This window comes from Oculina patagonica, chromosome 3 (genome assembly GCF_052425735.1).
Source record: "Oculina patagonica isolate OP01 chromosome 3, crgOcupat, whole genome shotgun sequence".
NCBI lineage: Eukaryota > Metazoa > Cnidaria > Anthozoa > Scleractinia > Oculinidae > Oculina > Oculina patagonica.
Window position 1 is genome coordinate 19,464,856 of NC_135760.1, and position 18,683 is coordinate 19,483,538.

The 18,683-nt window shown below is 34.8% G+C and overlaps 1 protein-coding gene across 3 annotated transcripts in view; it reads left to right on the forward strand.

The window, feature by feature from the left end:
* Positions 1–2,514: 2,514 nt before the first annotated feature.
* Positions 2,515–18,683, forward strand: part of LOC144645287 (MAM and LDL-receptor class A domain-containing protein 1-like) — a 29,563-nt gene continuing 13,394 nt past the window's right edge. The window contains exon 1 of one of the 3 annotated variants that reach the window (XM_078504805.1): positions 2,515–2,673. In XM_078504805.1, coding sequence (XP_078360931.1) covers positions 2,586–2,673 — 88 coding nt within the window. In that variant the 5' untranslated portion in view covers positions 2,515–2,585. Of the gene's footprint in view, positions 2,674–11,780; positions 11,917–15,766; positions 15,921–18,683 lie in introns of those variants that run through there. The other 2 variants (XM_078504806.1, XM_078504804.1) reach the window with 2 other exon arrangements.

Here is an 18,683-nt window from a genome sequence, read left to right on the forward strand (position 1 = left end):
ACGCTTTAAAACTACAGATTTAGAGCTGAATTAGATAAAAACTTTGCAAATGAACAGCAATAAAACTTCGCTAAAAGTGATCCATAAAAAAAACAAGTAGATCCGTGTAAGATTTCAGGCTCATCTTTTGATCGACAAGAAATCCAAGCTGAAGAAAATTTTCAGATGATGAAAAAGATGCTTTTAAAATATGATTCAGGAGATTAACATCTTAACAATCTTATTTACTAATTAAATTACCAATGCACATTGGAATATTCTGGAAGCACAATAAAATTGCCAAAAATGTAATTGCTTTTTATTACATCCTTTCATAATGTGTTAAATCAAACTTTCATGCTTTTATTGGGTTTAGTTGCACGGAAAAATATCTTTTGTACTGTAGTTCCTTTTGTAAACAGAAAACGGCTTTAATTGTCGGAAACTTTCTTTTAACAAAATATACTGTAACATCAAGAGTTGTGCGTGTTTGGTGCCACTCTTTGATAAAATATTTCGTTATAGAGCACAATTTAGTCGACCACATCTGTACCAAATTAATATTCTGTCCTCAAATCTGAAGCACGTGGCCAAAAAATGATTTTTCTTAACAATTTCACTATTCATATGAAAGGTTACGTTTTTTATTTACATCAAACATGTGTAAAAAAACTTCACATTTAAGCAGAAACCAGACTTAGCAATGTATTCCCCTTCACGTGATTTTACGCTTTTACCTTAATAAATGCAAGGATTAAGACAGGAATATTCCAGAGTATAAAATCCCAACACACACCCAAAGTAGTCCGGAAATAATCCTTTCCATTTAGTTATCTCAGTCACAGCGTTTGGGTCTAATTAATGTATTCCCCTTAGCTGGTGGGCTTAGCCTTTTCCAAGTCAAATAGAATAAAGAATATTCTAGAGTGTAAAATCGGAAACCTATTTATGTAGCAAAGGTAATCTCTTCCATTTGGTCTATCCGTCCCAGCTTCTTAAAAGTAACATCTTGGCAGTGATCCTAATAGCAAAAATCGACAAGATGTAAGCTAATTTGACATTGTTGTCATTTAATACTAAAATACTAACGTACATTCCAGTTTATTTAATGTCGTCTATTTTATGACTTCGCGGCCTTGCAGGCCCTGCTGAAAAGGGTCAGCGAATTTGCTGTTGTGTTGAGTGAAGCTATGCGTGATGTTTGGATCTCAGTTTTAATCAATGTTTTTCCCTTCGCCATTGCACTTTTTCTATAACGTTCAACGTACTAAAGAATATTCTAGAGTGTTAAATCCGGAAATACACATGTATAGGAGTTAATCTTTTCCAATTGGTATATCCGTCCCAGCCTTTACTTAAGTTAACAGTGATAACAACAAACATCAACAACAAGACCTACAATAACTTCTAGTTACCATGGCAACCGGTTCAAGGCTAATATTTCAGTTTACCTCATTTCATTCATCTTTTTGATATTATGATTTGTTATGCTTTTTGTAAACAGCTGATTTGTGGTGTATTTGGGTTATCCTGTTGTATAATTGCCTATTGTTTTAACACGAGACTGTGTTATTCGTTTTTAAGTATTTCATCTTATAACGCAATTTCCAACCCTGTGCGCTAATTAAAATTTTCATTAATTCCGTATGCATGGGCATTCCGCATTACATTCAGTCTGGATGAAAGAGTTGATTTTATTTTCCCGCCGCAAGACAACAAAATTCAATTTTACTATTTTTTAAGGTTTCTTTTTATTTCCATTCCAGATATTTTATATAGGTACATAGAATATCATTCTTATTTCAGCAACTGGAAACGTACTTAAAAAAACCTCGCTAACTTATTAGAAACATTTTTTGGAGTTGGGGTGTGTAAAATGATTTGCGGTTTTGTTGGTGCTGTATGAGGTTTTTGGTTTTAATCGAAATTTATTGCGGTTTGCGGTTTTGAATGCTTTTGGCTTTGCGGTTTCTAATAGGCCCCAATGCCCCCATGTGCCCCCCTATTAAATAACGCAGGCAGCCATTTCAGTAACTTCGACAACAACGTAATTGGTTTGGATTGGACTTACACACAATTTTATAGACTTCAGTTAGAAATTTTTGTTAAGTAAATAAGTGAACAATTAATGGTGGAATTTGGTTTCTAGTAATAAAATCAGGGGTGAATAATTTATCATCCCTTCACAGCTCCGTTGCTTGCATTGTTGGCCAGTGTTGGCGTGGTCAATCAGTTGAAATTCCAGGAAATGCTTGCATTTCTTATTCGATTTTTACTACTTTATCAGGGAATAAAGAAACATCGACTTCATATAATGTACCAATTTTAACTCAGGCATGATTTAACACGTGTACGAGACATTTCTGTTTGCGAGACTTGCAAGGTGCACTTTCACCTGAACAGTTTAATTTACTGTCACATTTCACTGTCACCACTGTTCTGGTTCGGATCTGGTTGAAATGGGGCAGAGTATTCTAGATTGTTCGCCGAATAACTCTCCTGGAGTATTTAACAGAAGCACCTGGCACAGTCAGCGCGGAATAGAAGAGAGAGCTATAGAGGCTTTGTTGAAGAAAACCTTCCATTTCCCCTACACATTCTGAAAGATGGCACGCCAGTTTTATCTCTTTTCAGCCGCTATGGTGATTTTCATTTTCTTTGGTTGGGCAGTGTCTCAGCAAGATGAAATTGGAAGTAAGTGCCGACTTCATGCAGTTTAGCTTTAATTTCAATTTTACGAGGGGTCATATTTTAGGTGACAAGAAGAAAAATTTTGAAGGATAAAATGGGTTGCTTAACGAGCCCTTTATATAGAAGCAAAAACCTATCAACATTTCTTCGCCTTACTTACCGGGCGTGGGTTATTCGGTATTGAATTTCTTTTTTTTTATTGCCGAGACAAAGGAATAGAATTTTATATTGCAAAATGCAAAAAAAAAAAAACAGTTTCTCATCTTAAAATTGTAAAGAATAATGAAGAATTCATGCGACGACCAGTTGTTTTCTGAAAGTGAATTTATACAAAAATTGGGGCTTTCAAACTGTTGGTAAAAGTCAAAGTTTTTATTTTTAATTAGATTAAGAACATAGATTCAGATCGTACCTTAGAGATTTCTTTCGCCTCTAGGATGTCCTAGCTCCACTGAGAAAGCGTTTAGTGACCAATACAAAATGAAATTATAAGTAAATTTGAATTCAGTTCATAAACAATTTAACTGTTGAATATTTTGCAACAATAAAGCAGCGACCCACGATAGTATTAACTGTCCTTACAGTACTGAACATGAGTGATCATAATAATACAATCTCAAGGTTATTAAAAAAATAACTGAGCAAATTTAAGAAGCAACCCCAAAACGGTGTCGTTGGTTATGCAGGCAAGTCTACGTTGACTTTGATATGTCTTGGTTTTGGCTATTGGATCACATTGACTTTTTGATTTCGCTAACACCTGCAATTAAAATTTAAACAGAAACATTTCAATTGAAAGAGTAGCGTTTAAATGCTTTTTCTCCCGCGTTTCGATCACCTATTACAGCTCTAGACCCAGCGTTGTAAGTGGATGATCGAACTATAGCACAACGATGCATCATGAAAAGACAAACATTCACGAACAAATATTCGCTTGAAAATATTTCGGTAATCTTTGTAGCCCTTTTGATTATTGCTCATTCAATTTTTCAATCGATAATAAATGAATAACTATTTCCAAGATTGATCAAATACCAGACTAAAGGGAGTGCTTAAACGTAGAATCTCGCATGGTTTAACGCTAAGCTGCGTACAATTTTCTCAAGTCAAACTTGAAAGGGCAAATATTCAGTATAAAAGCCTGCTTGAATAGCTTTAAGCAGGAATCTGTAGCACTACAAGTTTTCGCCGATAAAACCATTTATGGTCAACGGTGTAGGGTTACCAAAAGTGAGAATAAACCGTTATCATCATTGCTGAAATTAAAGAATTAAAAACAAAAAAAAACAAACAACTGTTAAATAAAGAAGTAGGGAGAAGTACAGAAAAAGCAATCGCTTAATCCGAGTTTTTATTAGAAAAAGGAAGTATAGGGGGTACGAGAACTTCAGAGGGATTTAAAGATTCTCTCTAAGGCACACCACACCAAGCTGCACAATAGTTGTATCTCTAAAACAGCATGCAGCCGTTCTTTGGTATTGAAAATGAGATTTTCGCTATTCAGTTTGTTAATTGAAGTCCATTTCAAGTAAAAATGAAGTGTCTTTGCCTTTGGCTCGGTTTACGAACCCACAACAAGAAGAACATCGACGCGAGAGCATAGATCGAAATTTCGAGATTTCGTGTCAGGTATTTCCTGTAAGTTTATATCGATTTCCGGACACAGACCCACATCACGCCACTCGTCCAGTTTTGTTTTATAAAAATGTGTGCAAATTTCATCAAACTCACCGAAGAGAAGGATAATCTAACCGACTTTATATAGTTACCAGTTACCAATAGCTATTCCCACGTTGACACTTGATACCAAGAAAAGTTAAAACGTTGTAGCCAATATTTGCTTCATTCCTTTTAAAGTAAAGAACTTTGTCGTTCAAACCTCGATCGAAGGATGACAAGGATATTTTGGTGTTCGTAAATTTGTTCAATTTTGTTCTAAACCTATCAAAATTACTGGAACCAATATTTCGATCTGAGACATTTATGAAATGAAACGGTTCTCTAAGCCGATCCGTGTTTTACTACGGCTAAATTTTCAGAGTTCAGCAAAAGTTCGTTGGTGCTCGCGCTACCAATCCAAAGGCTTCTGATTAATCAAACTTACTTTCATCGAAATCAGTGACTAAACACGAATAAGCTGAACATTGTACAACGGCTAGATCATTTGTCAACTGCCAAAAGGAGACAATTTGAAGAAGTTCCTAACTCAGTTGAGACCAAATACAACCTCACTTAGTGGCTAGCAGTTTTACTTGACATTGATTACACTAAGAAGAGTGGAATCCCAGTTTCTTGAACCTCCAATAGAAATGAAATTGGCTTGAGAAATCGGGGGTATAATTCAGTGAATCGGGAACACATTGTATTGTCAAAAGAGAACGATTTTCGTAATAGAAACGTACAAATTGCGCAGTTTCTTTATTGTCAATTTCCACCTTCCTGATGACCTATTAACATGAGCTTTTCTTCGGTGCGTTCCATTTTGTTATCAAGATAAATATTTGCTTTGTAAAAGCCTCTCATGGGGATTTTAATGCTTTTCTGTCAAACGTACTAAAATTGGCAAATTGGTCTTCTCGTACATGAAATGTACCTACATCAAGATGGAGATTGAAAGAAGAACTGAATCATAATTATCTTTACGTGTTTTTCTAGTCCACAAGGACAAAACTTGAAAAAATCAGCCTGACGTTTTCAAGTTGAGATCTTAAGTTCCTGATGGCATCACAATAATATCACTTGTTTATCGCTTCAGTACACTTGCATGGTGTTTTTTTTTTTTACTATTCGTAGTTTTCATAAGTCTTTAGGCTCTTGAGTTTTTGAAGGGAATCTGGTGACAGTGTCACTTTAATGGCTAAATATTTAGCGATATCACCTCTTCTTGACTAACGTTTTGAAAAAATTGTTTCTGTTTGAGTTTTTTGGCAAAAGAAGAAAACAGGGCACTTGTATGACTAGGCCCTTTGCCCCCCACTGTCAGTTTTGCTTCGTATGTGAAGCTAGAAGTTCTGCTAAATCTGCTTTACGTTCGCAATACAGTTCTTTTAGACTGAAATTCCCTTGTTACAAATGAGGTCAGTGTATATTCTAGAAATCTTCATGCCTTTTGAAAGTCAAATTTGTTAATTATAACCTGTTTCCATCTGCATGGGCTTATTGCGTAACAATAGTACTCTTCACACATGTTAATAATTTTCGAGCACTAGTTTACTTTTACCTTAACGATAAGAATGTGATAATTAGCCGTGCAAATGTTATAAGTGGCTTTTGACTGCCGTAGTTTTGCGGGAGCTTTCAGAAGGGATAAACAAACCGTGGGAAACCTTGTCTACTGCGACTGATCGAGACTGAGAGGCGCTCATGGGGTTAACTATTTGCCCCTTACGACAATTGTTCGATATTGAAGCATCTGATAAGAATTACTGATAAAACATTATCAGTACATGTTTTCAATTATCGAAAAAGAAACATTTTACTCCTACTTATCTTGCAGTATTTAATACTAGGTAAAATAATTAGCCCTAACGCAGACGACTTACTGAACAGGGTATTCTTTCACGGTGTTTATTTTCGCTCTTGGTGCAAAATGTTAACGAGGATTTTGTTTCTCATGTAGTTTTCGTGGCTTGAATGTTAGAAGGCAATATTAACGTATGTTAATATTGTATATTTATATTTGTATATTTATTTTAGTGTCCCCAATTAGCTCTTTATCTAAATACCTTTGACATTTAAATAAAGTTTATGTATGTATGTATGTATGTTTTTTTTATGTATGTATGTATGTCTCGGAATGAAAGTGCAACAGTTAGTTTACTTACTAGTTAACGCCATGCATGTGCTGGCTACTGTGTGAAATTAGTTATCAGACGATTTAAAAGCTCGTTTTCTCTTCCGTATCTAAATCATTTTCTTATGCATTCAGACGTGAACTACACAATCTTCAAAAAAAAAATGGTTGGCATTTTGTCTTTGATGAAAGCAGGCTTGTATACGGGTTTTAATCCGTTGATATCAATCTTCAAATTGCCTTTATAAAATTTAAACAGATAAAAGATGGTCACTGTCTAGAAAAAGCGTCAAATCCTTGAAAGGAATTTAGCAGTTCCCCCCTTCCCCCTACCCTGCCAAAAAAAAAACCGTTTTGCCTGGGGCCATAAGTTGACTTTCCAACCTTTACCGACTCCTTTAAAATCCTCTGACAGATGTTTTCTTTTATCTGATTCATCCCTGTGAATTGGGTCAATAAGGCTAATATAAAAACAATGAATTGTCTGGCGAGTTTATTCCGCTATGTGGATCGTTCCGTTTATCGTTTCATTGCGGCGATGTTTCTGTGTTAAAGGTCGTGTATGTTTGTCTACGAGTTACATGTATACGTATCACTAAAACAATTCTTTTCAGCCCTGTACTTGTATTCTCTTTTTAATTTGACGACATCTGTAAGTGTCTAACGTGTACGAAATCGTATCGCTTCTGGACTGAATTAGTGAGTGTTAGTGCAATGACATGTTAAAAATACTCAACTGCTTCCAATTATGTTTTCTGAAAACAATACTTTCCAATCGCTGATAACGAATGAGAGTTCGAATAATCATCGCATGATTATTGCCTTCCTTATCGTGGGATAAGCCGAGCACTTTAGCCATTTAATGCCTGAGGCCTTTTTGGGACCTTTTCGTTGAAAGAAGCGAAAACTACAAATAACTTCTATTCTCAATTGTGAGTGCCCTCTAGACTGGCTTTTGGAGTTTAAAATGCGATCAATGAAATCTTACAAATTAAAAAAAAATCGATTTAAACTTGTTTTAAACAACTTTCTTCCAATCTTGTTCAGTAGTTCGATGTGAGAAGTGGAGGTTCGCTCTTGTGGTTGGGTTTATCAAGGGATTTGTTTGACAGCGTTTATTTATAGGTTTTGTTAATAACGAGTGTTCTCTTTGGAAATATATATCGTTTTGATCGCAAATGACCAAAGGAGATCAGTGGATAATTAATTAGCATGACAAACAATTCAACAGCCATTAATTTTCCCCACAAACAGGATTAGCGGTCAGTATCGCAAATAGCTCTTTCCGTATCAAGTCCGTTATTCTTGACTTATCTTTACAATCATATATCACATTCAAGAGGTAAATAATGACAATTTAAGCATTTGACCGCATGAAAACGTCTTCCAGGGCGAGTCCGAAAAGATGTACGAAAACAATAAAGCATACTTTATACTGACCTTGAGATAAAAAGGGTTAATCTTGTGTTCAAGGATTTAAAGCTTTGAAAGAAAAACCCAAGACTTGATGAATAAGATAATTTTGAAGAGAATGTCTGTATTGTGCCAAAATTAGGGTCATTTGTTAAAGGCTCGTTCACATTCTCGTAACGGCTGGTAATGCAATCAAGAATCTAAAAGCCCAGGACAGTTCGCGGGACAAAGATTTTTAAATCAATGTCTCAACAATTTAACTTACGGCAACTTTGGGGGCCTTTCCAACTGTGGAAAAAAGTGAAAAACTGTTAAAGAGGGCAAAGTGCAGTCGATGGTATTCTGTCTGTTGCTTCCAGAAAGTTCTTTTCATTGAGCAATTTCCTGAAAATCATTTTGCGGGTGTCATTGAGAGAAATATAATTCTAAATTCTTGAGCAATTTACAAAATATTCAACATAGTTAAATCTGAATGAAATCTAATTAGTTTTGTTAATATCATATTAATTTTTACAACAAAGTAAGCAAAATGGTTTCTCGAATTCGATACGAGATAATTAGAAGAGGAAATCACTGAAAGAATTCTTTGGCAAAGTTAATTTTCACGATTGCCGTGTGATCAACATGTGGCCAGTGGAAACTGCATATCACATGATAGCCGTATTTGATTTTATCAGGCGATTAACCGATAAACTGGGTGATTAAAGTAAATGTCTGCAATCTTTTTTTGTAGTCATACTTGATCAACTTAGTATTTCATGCCCAGGCGAAAGCCCACCATCATGCAGAGATGCACGCTTAAAATTTCACACATAACGGTAAGAATTTCGTAATTAGCCATGAAAATGCATAAGTGGCTTTTGACCAGTGCTTAGTTGGAGCATTTAAAGGATTAAAAGCAGTGGGATAACTATTGAGTCCACTGTGTGTCTGTGGTGAAATATTTGCTCAAAGTGGCTTGTACTGCGAACAGAACTTTCGGCCAAGGTCAACGTTTTATTTTTAAAAAAGTACTCTCATATAAAATTGTGATAATACGGTAAATATGTATTCCGAACACTTGTTTGCAAATGAACAGAGTATCATTGAACACGAAATATTTTTTATTATAATTTTTATGATTTACCGTTAAAGATTTGAAGAGGTATTTCATTGTTGCCCTTCCTTAGACTTGGCCTTGAACTTCAAAACTAGTTATTGTTTCGTGATTAAATAACGTAATACTGAAATAAACTGTGGGTGTTGTTGTTTCACTGTGTGAAATCAAGGAGCAAATGATTTTTTAAACTGATTCTTACAACCAAAGCATCGAGGTGGAATATTTGTTGTGGTTGTAATTCTTCGTTTAAGGATCAAATAAGTGAAGTTAAAATTGACAACAATAAATTAATCAATTAAATAATTTAAAATAATAAACTTTATTCAATACTCATAAAAAATGACCTATGTATAGTGCTTCGAGATTTGTATCTGTAAGAAAGAAAATAAAGTCTCTTGAAATATTATTCACGAAGATGTTTTTTTCTAAAATGTTCCTCTGGTAATCAAGGATAAGAATACTAATATAACAATGATGATAATAATAGTAAAAACAATAATAACATTTCACATAATAACAATAACTTTATTTCACACAATCATTAAAAAATACAAGCATCGATAAAAAGATTAAGAATTAAGATGCAGCTGGCATCTTGATATAAAAAAGTCAATAAAATGTCTTTGCATTGGTAATTAATTTTCGTTTACATCATTATTAATTTTTTAAAAATCAAATTTTACAAATAGTGAATATTAAAAAAACTAATAATAATAATAATAACAATAATAATAATAATAACAATAATAATAATAATAACAATAATAATAATTTTCTGTTTGTACTCAATATCCATCAGCACGATGAGTTATGATATACACCACTTTCATAATGGCGGCCAATTTATTTATTCTTTTATATGTATGTTAATTAGCCCTACTGGCCTCGTCAGCATGTGAAAAATTCAAAAGAATTTTTACTCTAAAACGAGGCCAGTAGGGCTAATTAACATACATATAAAAGAATAAATAAATTGGCCGCCATTATGAAAGTTGTGTATATAGCATAGCCAAAAAAAATATTACGTTATCCTATGAGAAAAATTATCAATATCAATCGGCAGCCACAAGTTCGAACGTTTTCAATGTATATAATCAGAGAACGCCTTTATGTTAAACTTTCAAGCATAAGTGTGCATAAACATGGTAAGCCTAGTTTTGACGCAGACTTAAAGAAGACGATGAAAACCACTTTTTGAGTCTAAGTGCTGCTAACCACAAGAATGTCGCTGAAAACCATAAACCAACTTGTCACTTGACTTTTAAAAAAGTTGCACAATGCGTCTAAAAATATGATAACACACAGTGTGTATTTATATCGTGGCTTCACATGAGATTATAAGTGCCAACCCAAGGTAATTCGTTGATAAACATAAACCGGGAGTCACTAGACTTTTAATCTTAAAAAAATGTTGTATTATGCATCAAAATATATAAATATATAATCATTTCGTGCTTGTCGTGACTTGCTTATTATGAATCAATAACTCCCAATCAAAAGAAAGGTATTGGTAAAAATACTGCATTTATACATGAAAATATAATCATTTCATATACTGTGGACGATGTTACACTCAGGTTTTCATTTAAGTTTCTTCGGTAGATGGCGTCGTGACGTCACCAGAGTGAAATTGTCTCGACTGGCAACTTACGAACAACGATCACTTTTTTTTAAGTTGGTTATGTAATATATCAAACACGCGAGAGAGTTTGTTTCATCACATTTCTAAGAGTCGAGAAAACAGCTATTTTGAACATACGACGCGAAGCGGAGTAACTTTGGCGAACGTAACTTAACGAATTATTGATAAGTTTGAGAACTCCCAGTCAAGATCCACTTTTACAGTCTAACCAAGAAGCCATAGCCATTCTTGAAACAGGTGCATGAGCACTTTAAAGTTTGGGTTGTTTGACTTACTTGGAAAGCACTCTTTTCACGATTGATCAACATCAATTTTTTCTTAACAATACCGATACTTTGTTAAATTTTACTTGTAAATATTAATTGCAAGTATCAAAATATTTTTTAGCGTTTAGATTTTAAGATATAATTTTCTTTTTCTTTTTTTTTTTAAATGGATTAATTACTTTAACACACACGTACACGTTTAAACGAGAACACTTGTACTCCTTGGTGCTGCGTGAATAAAAAAAATTGATTTGATTTGATTTGAGTTTTTGTTAAGCTGTCACAAAAGTATAAGAAAATTAACTTTGGGACTCTAACTTGATGTTTACAAACTTCTCCAAACTCAGCCGTGTACAGTAACATTAGACGCAATTCGGAGCTATCCATTTAATCAAAGAATTGGGATTCCTAGGGGTAGATTTGCACCATCTGGGTTTTTCTGGTGAAAACCTTTTGAAAACATCCTGGTCTTAATAAAAGAACCTGTTCTCGTCAGCGACGAGAAAGAATGTAAACTCTGCGACTGATGAAAGACGTGAAGAATTGTACAATAAAAATTTGGACACCCAAGCACTATTTCTTTTTATTCTGGACGTGATAAGAACATTAAAGAATCGTTTTAGCTTTTAAAGATTCCAAGGCAATGTTTTTCAAAATCGCGAGACTCTAAGAAACTTTGGAGACATTCATGGTATCCTTCCTTGTACTTTACTAGATGTGCATGTTTCAACTCAATTACATTTCCCATCGGGAGTCTTTCAGGACTTTCATTAAATTACCACTTAAGTAACTTTATTTTAGCTTGAAAGCAACCCGATTTTCGTGCTTCAAATGCCTAGATATGAGTTTTTCCCTATATATAGTACACCCAAAGAGGGTTTCATAGGCAGACGCTGTATACGCTGTATCAAGGTTTGCAAATAACGCAGTGTGGCATTGCTGACCATGCAGGCCAGAATCTTTTTCTTGTGTTTGACAACTTCCTTTTTGGTTGTCGTCAGTCATGGATTTGTTCTGCCTAGTAGATGGAATGGTAAGGTGCAGTAGTTTAAATAGCTTGTTTCCTTACTTTGTCACTAAATTATACACCACCCAGGCACACACATAAGCTTCAAGCAAAAGTAAATAAGAACGCAGTATGCTCGAATGTCAAGCTGGGATTTCTAACATCGAAAGTTAGCTAGAAGTATGAATTTCACAGTGTTTCAGTTGAGCTATACTTTAATAAGCCACTCGTCTGCAAAAATCTAAAAAAATCGGCCCCGTTCGAAATTGGGTGTGCCTGCAAACATCACATCTTCAAGTTATACCTGTGACGTGATTTTCTACAAAAGATATTTTTACGAATATTTAGACTCTATCACAACCACATGCGTCATATTTTAAATAAAAAACAAAAGAAAGGGGGGAGGTAAATAGGTTCACGGACCGACGGATTTTGCCTTCAAAAACGGACGGATTGCAAACTTTTGCTGGGCGGATTCGTCGTTTTCGAAAATACGGAGGATTGCGGATTCCGGACTCCGCCTGTCCTAAAGTTCGGGTCGTAGATCGTAAACAAAGTTCACATCACGGATCGTTGGTTGGCCTTCCTATTCGTCGGTGTGTTGGCTTTCGTCCAACATAATATTCAGGTTTTATTTCATTTTTTTTACTTTAATGCCCGTTATATCGATGTTTTATATAATGCTGTGACATTACTTTTGTATCTTAAAGCAATGATAGGAAACTTCTTGAAAAAATCGGCATCGAAGAACATTCAAACATCTCCAGTCCCTTGCAGTGCAGCTATACCACAGAAAGTTTACAATTATGTGGATCCAATTTGAGCGAAAAAAGTGGAGAATCGACGGCCAGATAAGGCCAAAAATAGCAAGTATCGGGGGATTTGCGTACCCCTATTCGCCCTCTCAAAAAATTGGGCAGTGTTACATTTGACGAGTAGCCTGTTTAGTTTGCGAACTTTTCGATTCAAACTATATCGTATACTCTTGATTGATTGTTCGTTTGTTTAGAACTTTTAGCTTGATATCTTTTGGTCTAGATGCTAGAACTTTGCTAGGAAATCTTCATATGTTTAGTTGCACAAAGAGTAAGTCAATATGAACCAAAAAATCCAGTTAAAAATTCCAAAGATGTCTCTTATTGAAGAGAAAATAGTTTTGGAGTTTCATTTCAGTGGAAACCCCTTTTTTGCTTTCACTAGTTTTGGTGTGCATTTAGTATTTCGTACCCTTATTAGATATTTCTAAAAGTTCGGTTCAGGCCAAATTCCAGATTTAGAAGTTTAGCACGATAAAAGAGGCTAAAAGCTCTTAATTTTTCATCTAAATTACGTATTTTTCATAAGCAGTCTTCACAGCAATCGGAATAACATATGTTCTAATTACATTGTGTTTACAAAACTTAAATCTACCCCACACACTTGTTCAATTGAATCGTTATTCAACACTTGTAATTGGATATATTGTCGGAGAGTTAAAATAAATAGCGATAATTCTTTAAGTACCAAAAGTAAACAGTACAAGCAATTAAAATTTACATACATTAGAAATCACTGGAATGCCACCAATCCTGAAGGTTTTTTTTTCTTTTACTTCTTCCACCAATCGAGTAAAATATAAAACAATTGCAGAAGTTCTTTAAGATTTTCTAGCATCATATGCGGGCGTTTGTCACTGTAAGGATAACATACTAATTTGAGCCATTTATGTGTTCATTCAGTGTGCACGTGTTAGTCCAAAGTGTTCCTTACGCCTCACGTTTTTGTCCAATAAACAAAATATTTTCTGCTAAGATAGAACATGTGTGAAGTAACGGTATACGCTAATAGGTCCCAATTTTCACGTTTTTGCCTAGAGCAATGTTGCACTGACAATCGAAAAAAACATATGCTCTAAATTAGAACAAGAGTACGATGAATTAAATACATTTACCCACGCTTTAAAACTCACATTTTTGCAAGTTTTGGCCCAAAGCATTATTGAAAGACTTCAAGTAACAGATGCTGCAAATTAATATAAAATAAACAGGTGGACTTTTCAGTTGGAATAGATAACAAGCCTTTGTGTCAATTAAACTGTGATAAGTAATTAAAAACTTCAAAACTTACATTTTTGCCCACGCTTTAAAACTTACATTTTTGCATGATTTGGCCTTAAGCGCTTTTGAAATACAAGACAAACTTAACACGGGCGAAAAGTTGGAATAGATAACAGGCTTTTGTGTCAATTAATTTTTTTTTGGAGGAATCTGAAAATTATACCCAGTGGTAAAATTTATGTGGATGAGAGGAAAAAAACTCTCGCACGTGCAACTGCACGTGCAGAGAGTAGTTTGTTGTCATGTTGTTTCCTTTTAAGGTAAAACCTGTTTCTTTTGCAGAATGTAAGCAAACCTCTTGTGGACACGGGGATATTGAATAACCTAAATTACAGTCATCAGACTCTTGATAAATTAAATTAATTTCTATGTTAGACTATTAATAATGGATTAAACCTATTCTCAGTAATATATAACAACACATGCATAATCCCCAGCTCAACTAACAAAGCGTGCTCAACTAATAAAGCGTGGATTTGTATTCGGATCTTTTTCAAAATCAAGAAACAAAGCTGCGGGAAAGAGGAAGTAATGTAACACATTTTAATACATCAGAGCAATTACAAGCCAGCTTTTACCCTAAAAAATGTGTTTTGAATAATCGAAACAACATGTGTTGTAAAAAATCAAATCTCAAGTAAAATGAAATTCCCCGACACAGAATAGAACGAAACTCCTGTTATGTGAATATACTGGCGTTATGGAAACACATAACACCAAAAGCAAGTTTGCATAGTAAGTTGCAAAAACTACCTATTTTCAAATCCACAAGTAACCGAAATTCAGCTCTTACGTAACTTAGGGCAACAAAGTTATCTCAGTCACTCGAGCTCAAGTTTATACACACATACATATTCTAAGAGGTGGTCTTTTCTTCGCGTTTATGTTGCTACACGTTTTTCGCCCAAGACATTGTTTCCTACATTCGATATGATCCACAATTTACAGTATGAAAGCATCCCTTTATAATTTTTCAGGTGAATCATTCATAATGTGACAAAAGCAAACGTCGATAAGTAATCGCTTCCAGATTTAACTTTTTGAGCTTTTCTCTAGTTATTACACAACCATTTTTTCGTAGTTCATTAATCAAGATTTTCCTACTTGTATTACATTCTTCAAAGCTGCGAAATTAATATAAAGAATAAAATTCACGATAAAACCTCAGCAGGAATAAGTTGTTGGCGTACCAGTCCCACGCGCTAAAAGGTACGCTTTTGACATTTTTCCCGCCACGCCGACATCTCTGCAGAGGTTCAGCAAGGTTCAAAGCGTTTTTCAAATACCTCGCTGAATGTGGACTTGAATTATGCAATTACAATTAAAAAGCAATGCGGTATATCGTTTCTGGAAGTTTTCAAAGAATTTCAAGGTCATAAGAACAGCGGTTACATTCAAGGTCATCAGAAAAACGGTTATGTTTCCCTTTTTACGAATTAGTCAGTCATCAAATAACCTATTCATTCAAGCTCAAAATCGTTGGAGTCTGATTCCATTGAAGTTAAAATAGAAGAAAAAAGTGTTCAACATCAGTTATTTGACCACATTTGCGAGTAATGAGGTACTAAGGACGGTATGAAGTGAACGCAAATGAAAAATTCTCTTCCGTTTCCATAAGAAGGGATTCCCACAGTTAGATCGAAGATCTCCTTTCAACAGCCTTAATCAACTGTGGGGGAACGTTATACGTTCAAACTGTGTTCCACACGTGTTTTGAATACCACCTTCTAGATATAAGGCGCTAAACAGCTTGACGAGTTTATTTTATAGCCAGTGCGAGTTTGCTGCAACGTGAAGGCTAGACGAGAGTGAGCTGTTACTCTACTGACACCACGATGACAAATCTTGCCTTTTTTCGTTTGGTAGTATGTCTGTGCTCGATAATTCTTCCATTTGCTCTGTGCGCTCCGACATCGAAGGATACTCAATCCCCAGGTTGGTAGTGTTACCCTTTGCCGAAAATCATTTTACATGTTCGGAACAAGTTCATGATTACAGTGTTAATCTTCTAAACGTTCAGTGTCATTTGTGCAGCCATGAATCCCTCCAATTAACACAGGAAATTTATGAGTAGGATAAAATAAGTCGGTTTCTAACCACAAAATATCTGTATGGTCTGTTTTGGCATTTGTATATGTTTGGACTTTCAATTTGTGGTTACGTAAAGTCGTCTGAAATGAAGACATCTGGTGTAAAGTTCTTACGAATAGGAACATATAATCTTATACGCTACAAACGTAGATGATAAAACTCTTGCTAGAATGAAATAACAGCGTGATTACCTAAAATCTTTCTTCGTATATATTGAAATGACCATATTCTGTGGAATACTTTTCTAACTCGTGAACATGTTGTAATCTTAATTCGAAGAAATTACCAAAAGCAGTAAACTCTAGAGATTCTAATGTTTGCACGTAATGGACTTTTTTTTAAAAAAAATAACAATATATTATATATTAAAAACCCGATTCCTTAAAGATGTAAGCATGACGTGAATGACCTCGATGCAAAAAACACTATCAAAGGTCGATAAAACGTGACAGTAATGTAAATCTGTTTTTCAAATTGTGGAGTTGTTAGTTAAAATTGTTCCAACTGAAAAAGAAGGAAAACAACTGCATTGAGATAGCCGTAACGTTTATACACGCGGGAGCAGCTTGGATTAGGTTGTCCGTCGTGGAATTGAAGAAGCTGAAACAAATTACTGGAAAGTACAACCGGGACCGGATCTACCAAACTCAAATATGTACCTTAAACATGTTTAAGCTAAAGAAATATTCGGGATAAATTGTTTGAATTTGAAATCCCCAAAGTGTCATCCAGACGACACCAGAAAGATTTGATTAATGTGTTCTTGCTGTTAAGAAACTAAGGTAACCTTTTCTGCAGAATAAATAATTCCATGTCTGCAGTTTTATGAGTTTTGCTAGCATTTTCTTTGTGCATCCTGTACTGGGCAGCCAAGACAAATTGTAAGATAAAGTCAGCTGAGCTATAGGTACCACTGGGTATCATATGGTGCACAGACATTCCTAAGGGATGAATAAATGTTGCGCACTTAGTTAATTACCCATATTTAGCAAGAAAGAGAAAAAGTTCACCAATAACCATCTATGATTTTGAACTAGAGTAATAACTGTATTTCTCGGCCTTTCAGGACGTATTGCTGTCTTTTTGCACACGATTCGTGGACCTTTCTAGAATTCTTCAGATTCCTGATATATAGAGTTTTGTCATTGAGAAAAAAAAATACCACCTTAAGCAAAATGGGAGTCAAATCTTTCCTTGTTAATCCCGTGGTGAAATGTGGTGGCCTTTTTATAGATTTTTACTGTGAAAGGACAGCTACAAAACAGATTGCGCTGAAACTCCATCCATCAGTCCGACAGTGTTGATATCAAGTTCCTATTCATTACATTTCAGATCCAACCGTTATCGATAACAAAATGAAAAACAATAATTTCCGTATAAAGTTTGCATATAAAAATAGTGTTTTTCAATTTAAGATGGGCACACTCCTTGACAGAAAATGTTGTCATAGCCATTAATTATTAATTATTATTTAGAATTGAGGTCCTCAAATTTTACTATCTGAAAAGCTATCTTCTTTTTCTAAATTTTAAGTGATGCAAGCTTTTTTATTGTAAGGGAAACGTTTGAGATGTTCGTGAATTTTTGCAATTTTCAATATTCAATTTTCTTCCTTTGGAAGAGCTTGTATTTTCTCTTCGTGGAGTGACTATCAACGGTGGTTCGAGCAACTCGATCTCTACTAAAACTTGTAGTATGCATGCAGTCGTTAATAATCTTTTAGACAGTCTTGGTAAGAGGCGTGCTGGGTCGGTCAAAAAGCAAACATTATATTTGGTTCTGTCTGTAGAGAGATTAAGCATGACGTTATACGGCAAACGGCAAACGTGAGCTTGCCTTTCATTTTGTTACCTCTCTATGGAATTCTAAAATTAATCCCTTATAAAAATAGGGGGAAAATCCCACATTCTCACAAACAAAAAACTACTCATTTCCGCGTACGAACGCCAAACGGCGGACGGCTGAAGTTGAATTTTTGCCGTTTGCGAGAAAAATAAACGTCATGCTTAACCAAGGACGAGTAATAATCAAAGCCGACCAATAAAGTAAGCTTCAGCATCAAGGGCGGGTCTTGCCAGGATTAAAGCAAAATCTATCAAGCGCTTCGTTCATCTTTCCTTCTCCATCAGACAGGATACCCCGCGTTTGAGAGTTTTTTAAGTAGCACATGCCCACTATAAATGAATATTTAATTGCATGAAAAATGTATACACCTAATTGCAATAAGGTTGTCATAGAAAAAAGTAAAAAGGAAAAAGTCAAATAGGAATTAATTAAGCGCATGCATGAAATTTATTTGTACAAATGGCCTCAAAATGCTTCAAAATACGAATAAATCAATTAATCTTGTAACAGCATAAAAATGTGGACTTAAAAAGTGCAGATAAAACTCGTGAAATTTCTGTAAATGCTACCAGTTATGAAACTAAGCTAATTAATTCCTATTTACCTTTTTTCTTTTTTACTTTTTTCTATGACAACGTTATTGCAATTAGGTGTATCTCTTAGTTTTGAAGATGTTCGCTGCCTCAACTTTGGCAATTTGGTGTATATATTCAAAAATTGGCCGGGACTCCTGTTGTCGTTTACAATACACCGCACTTACAA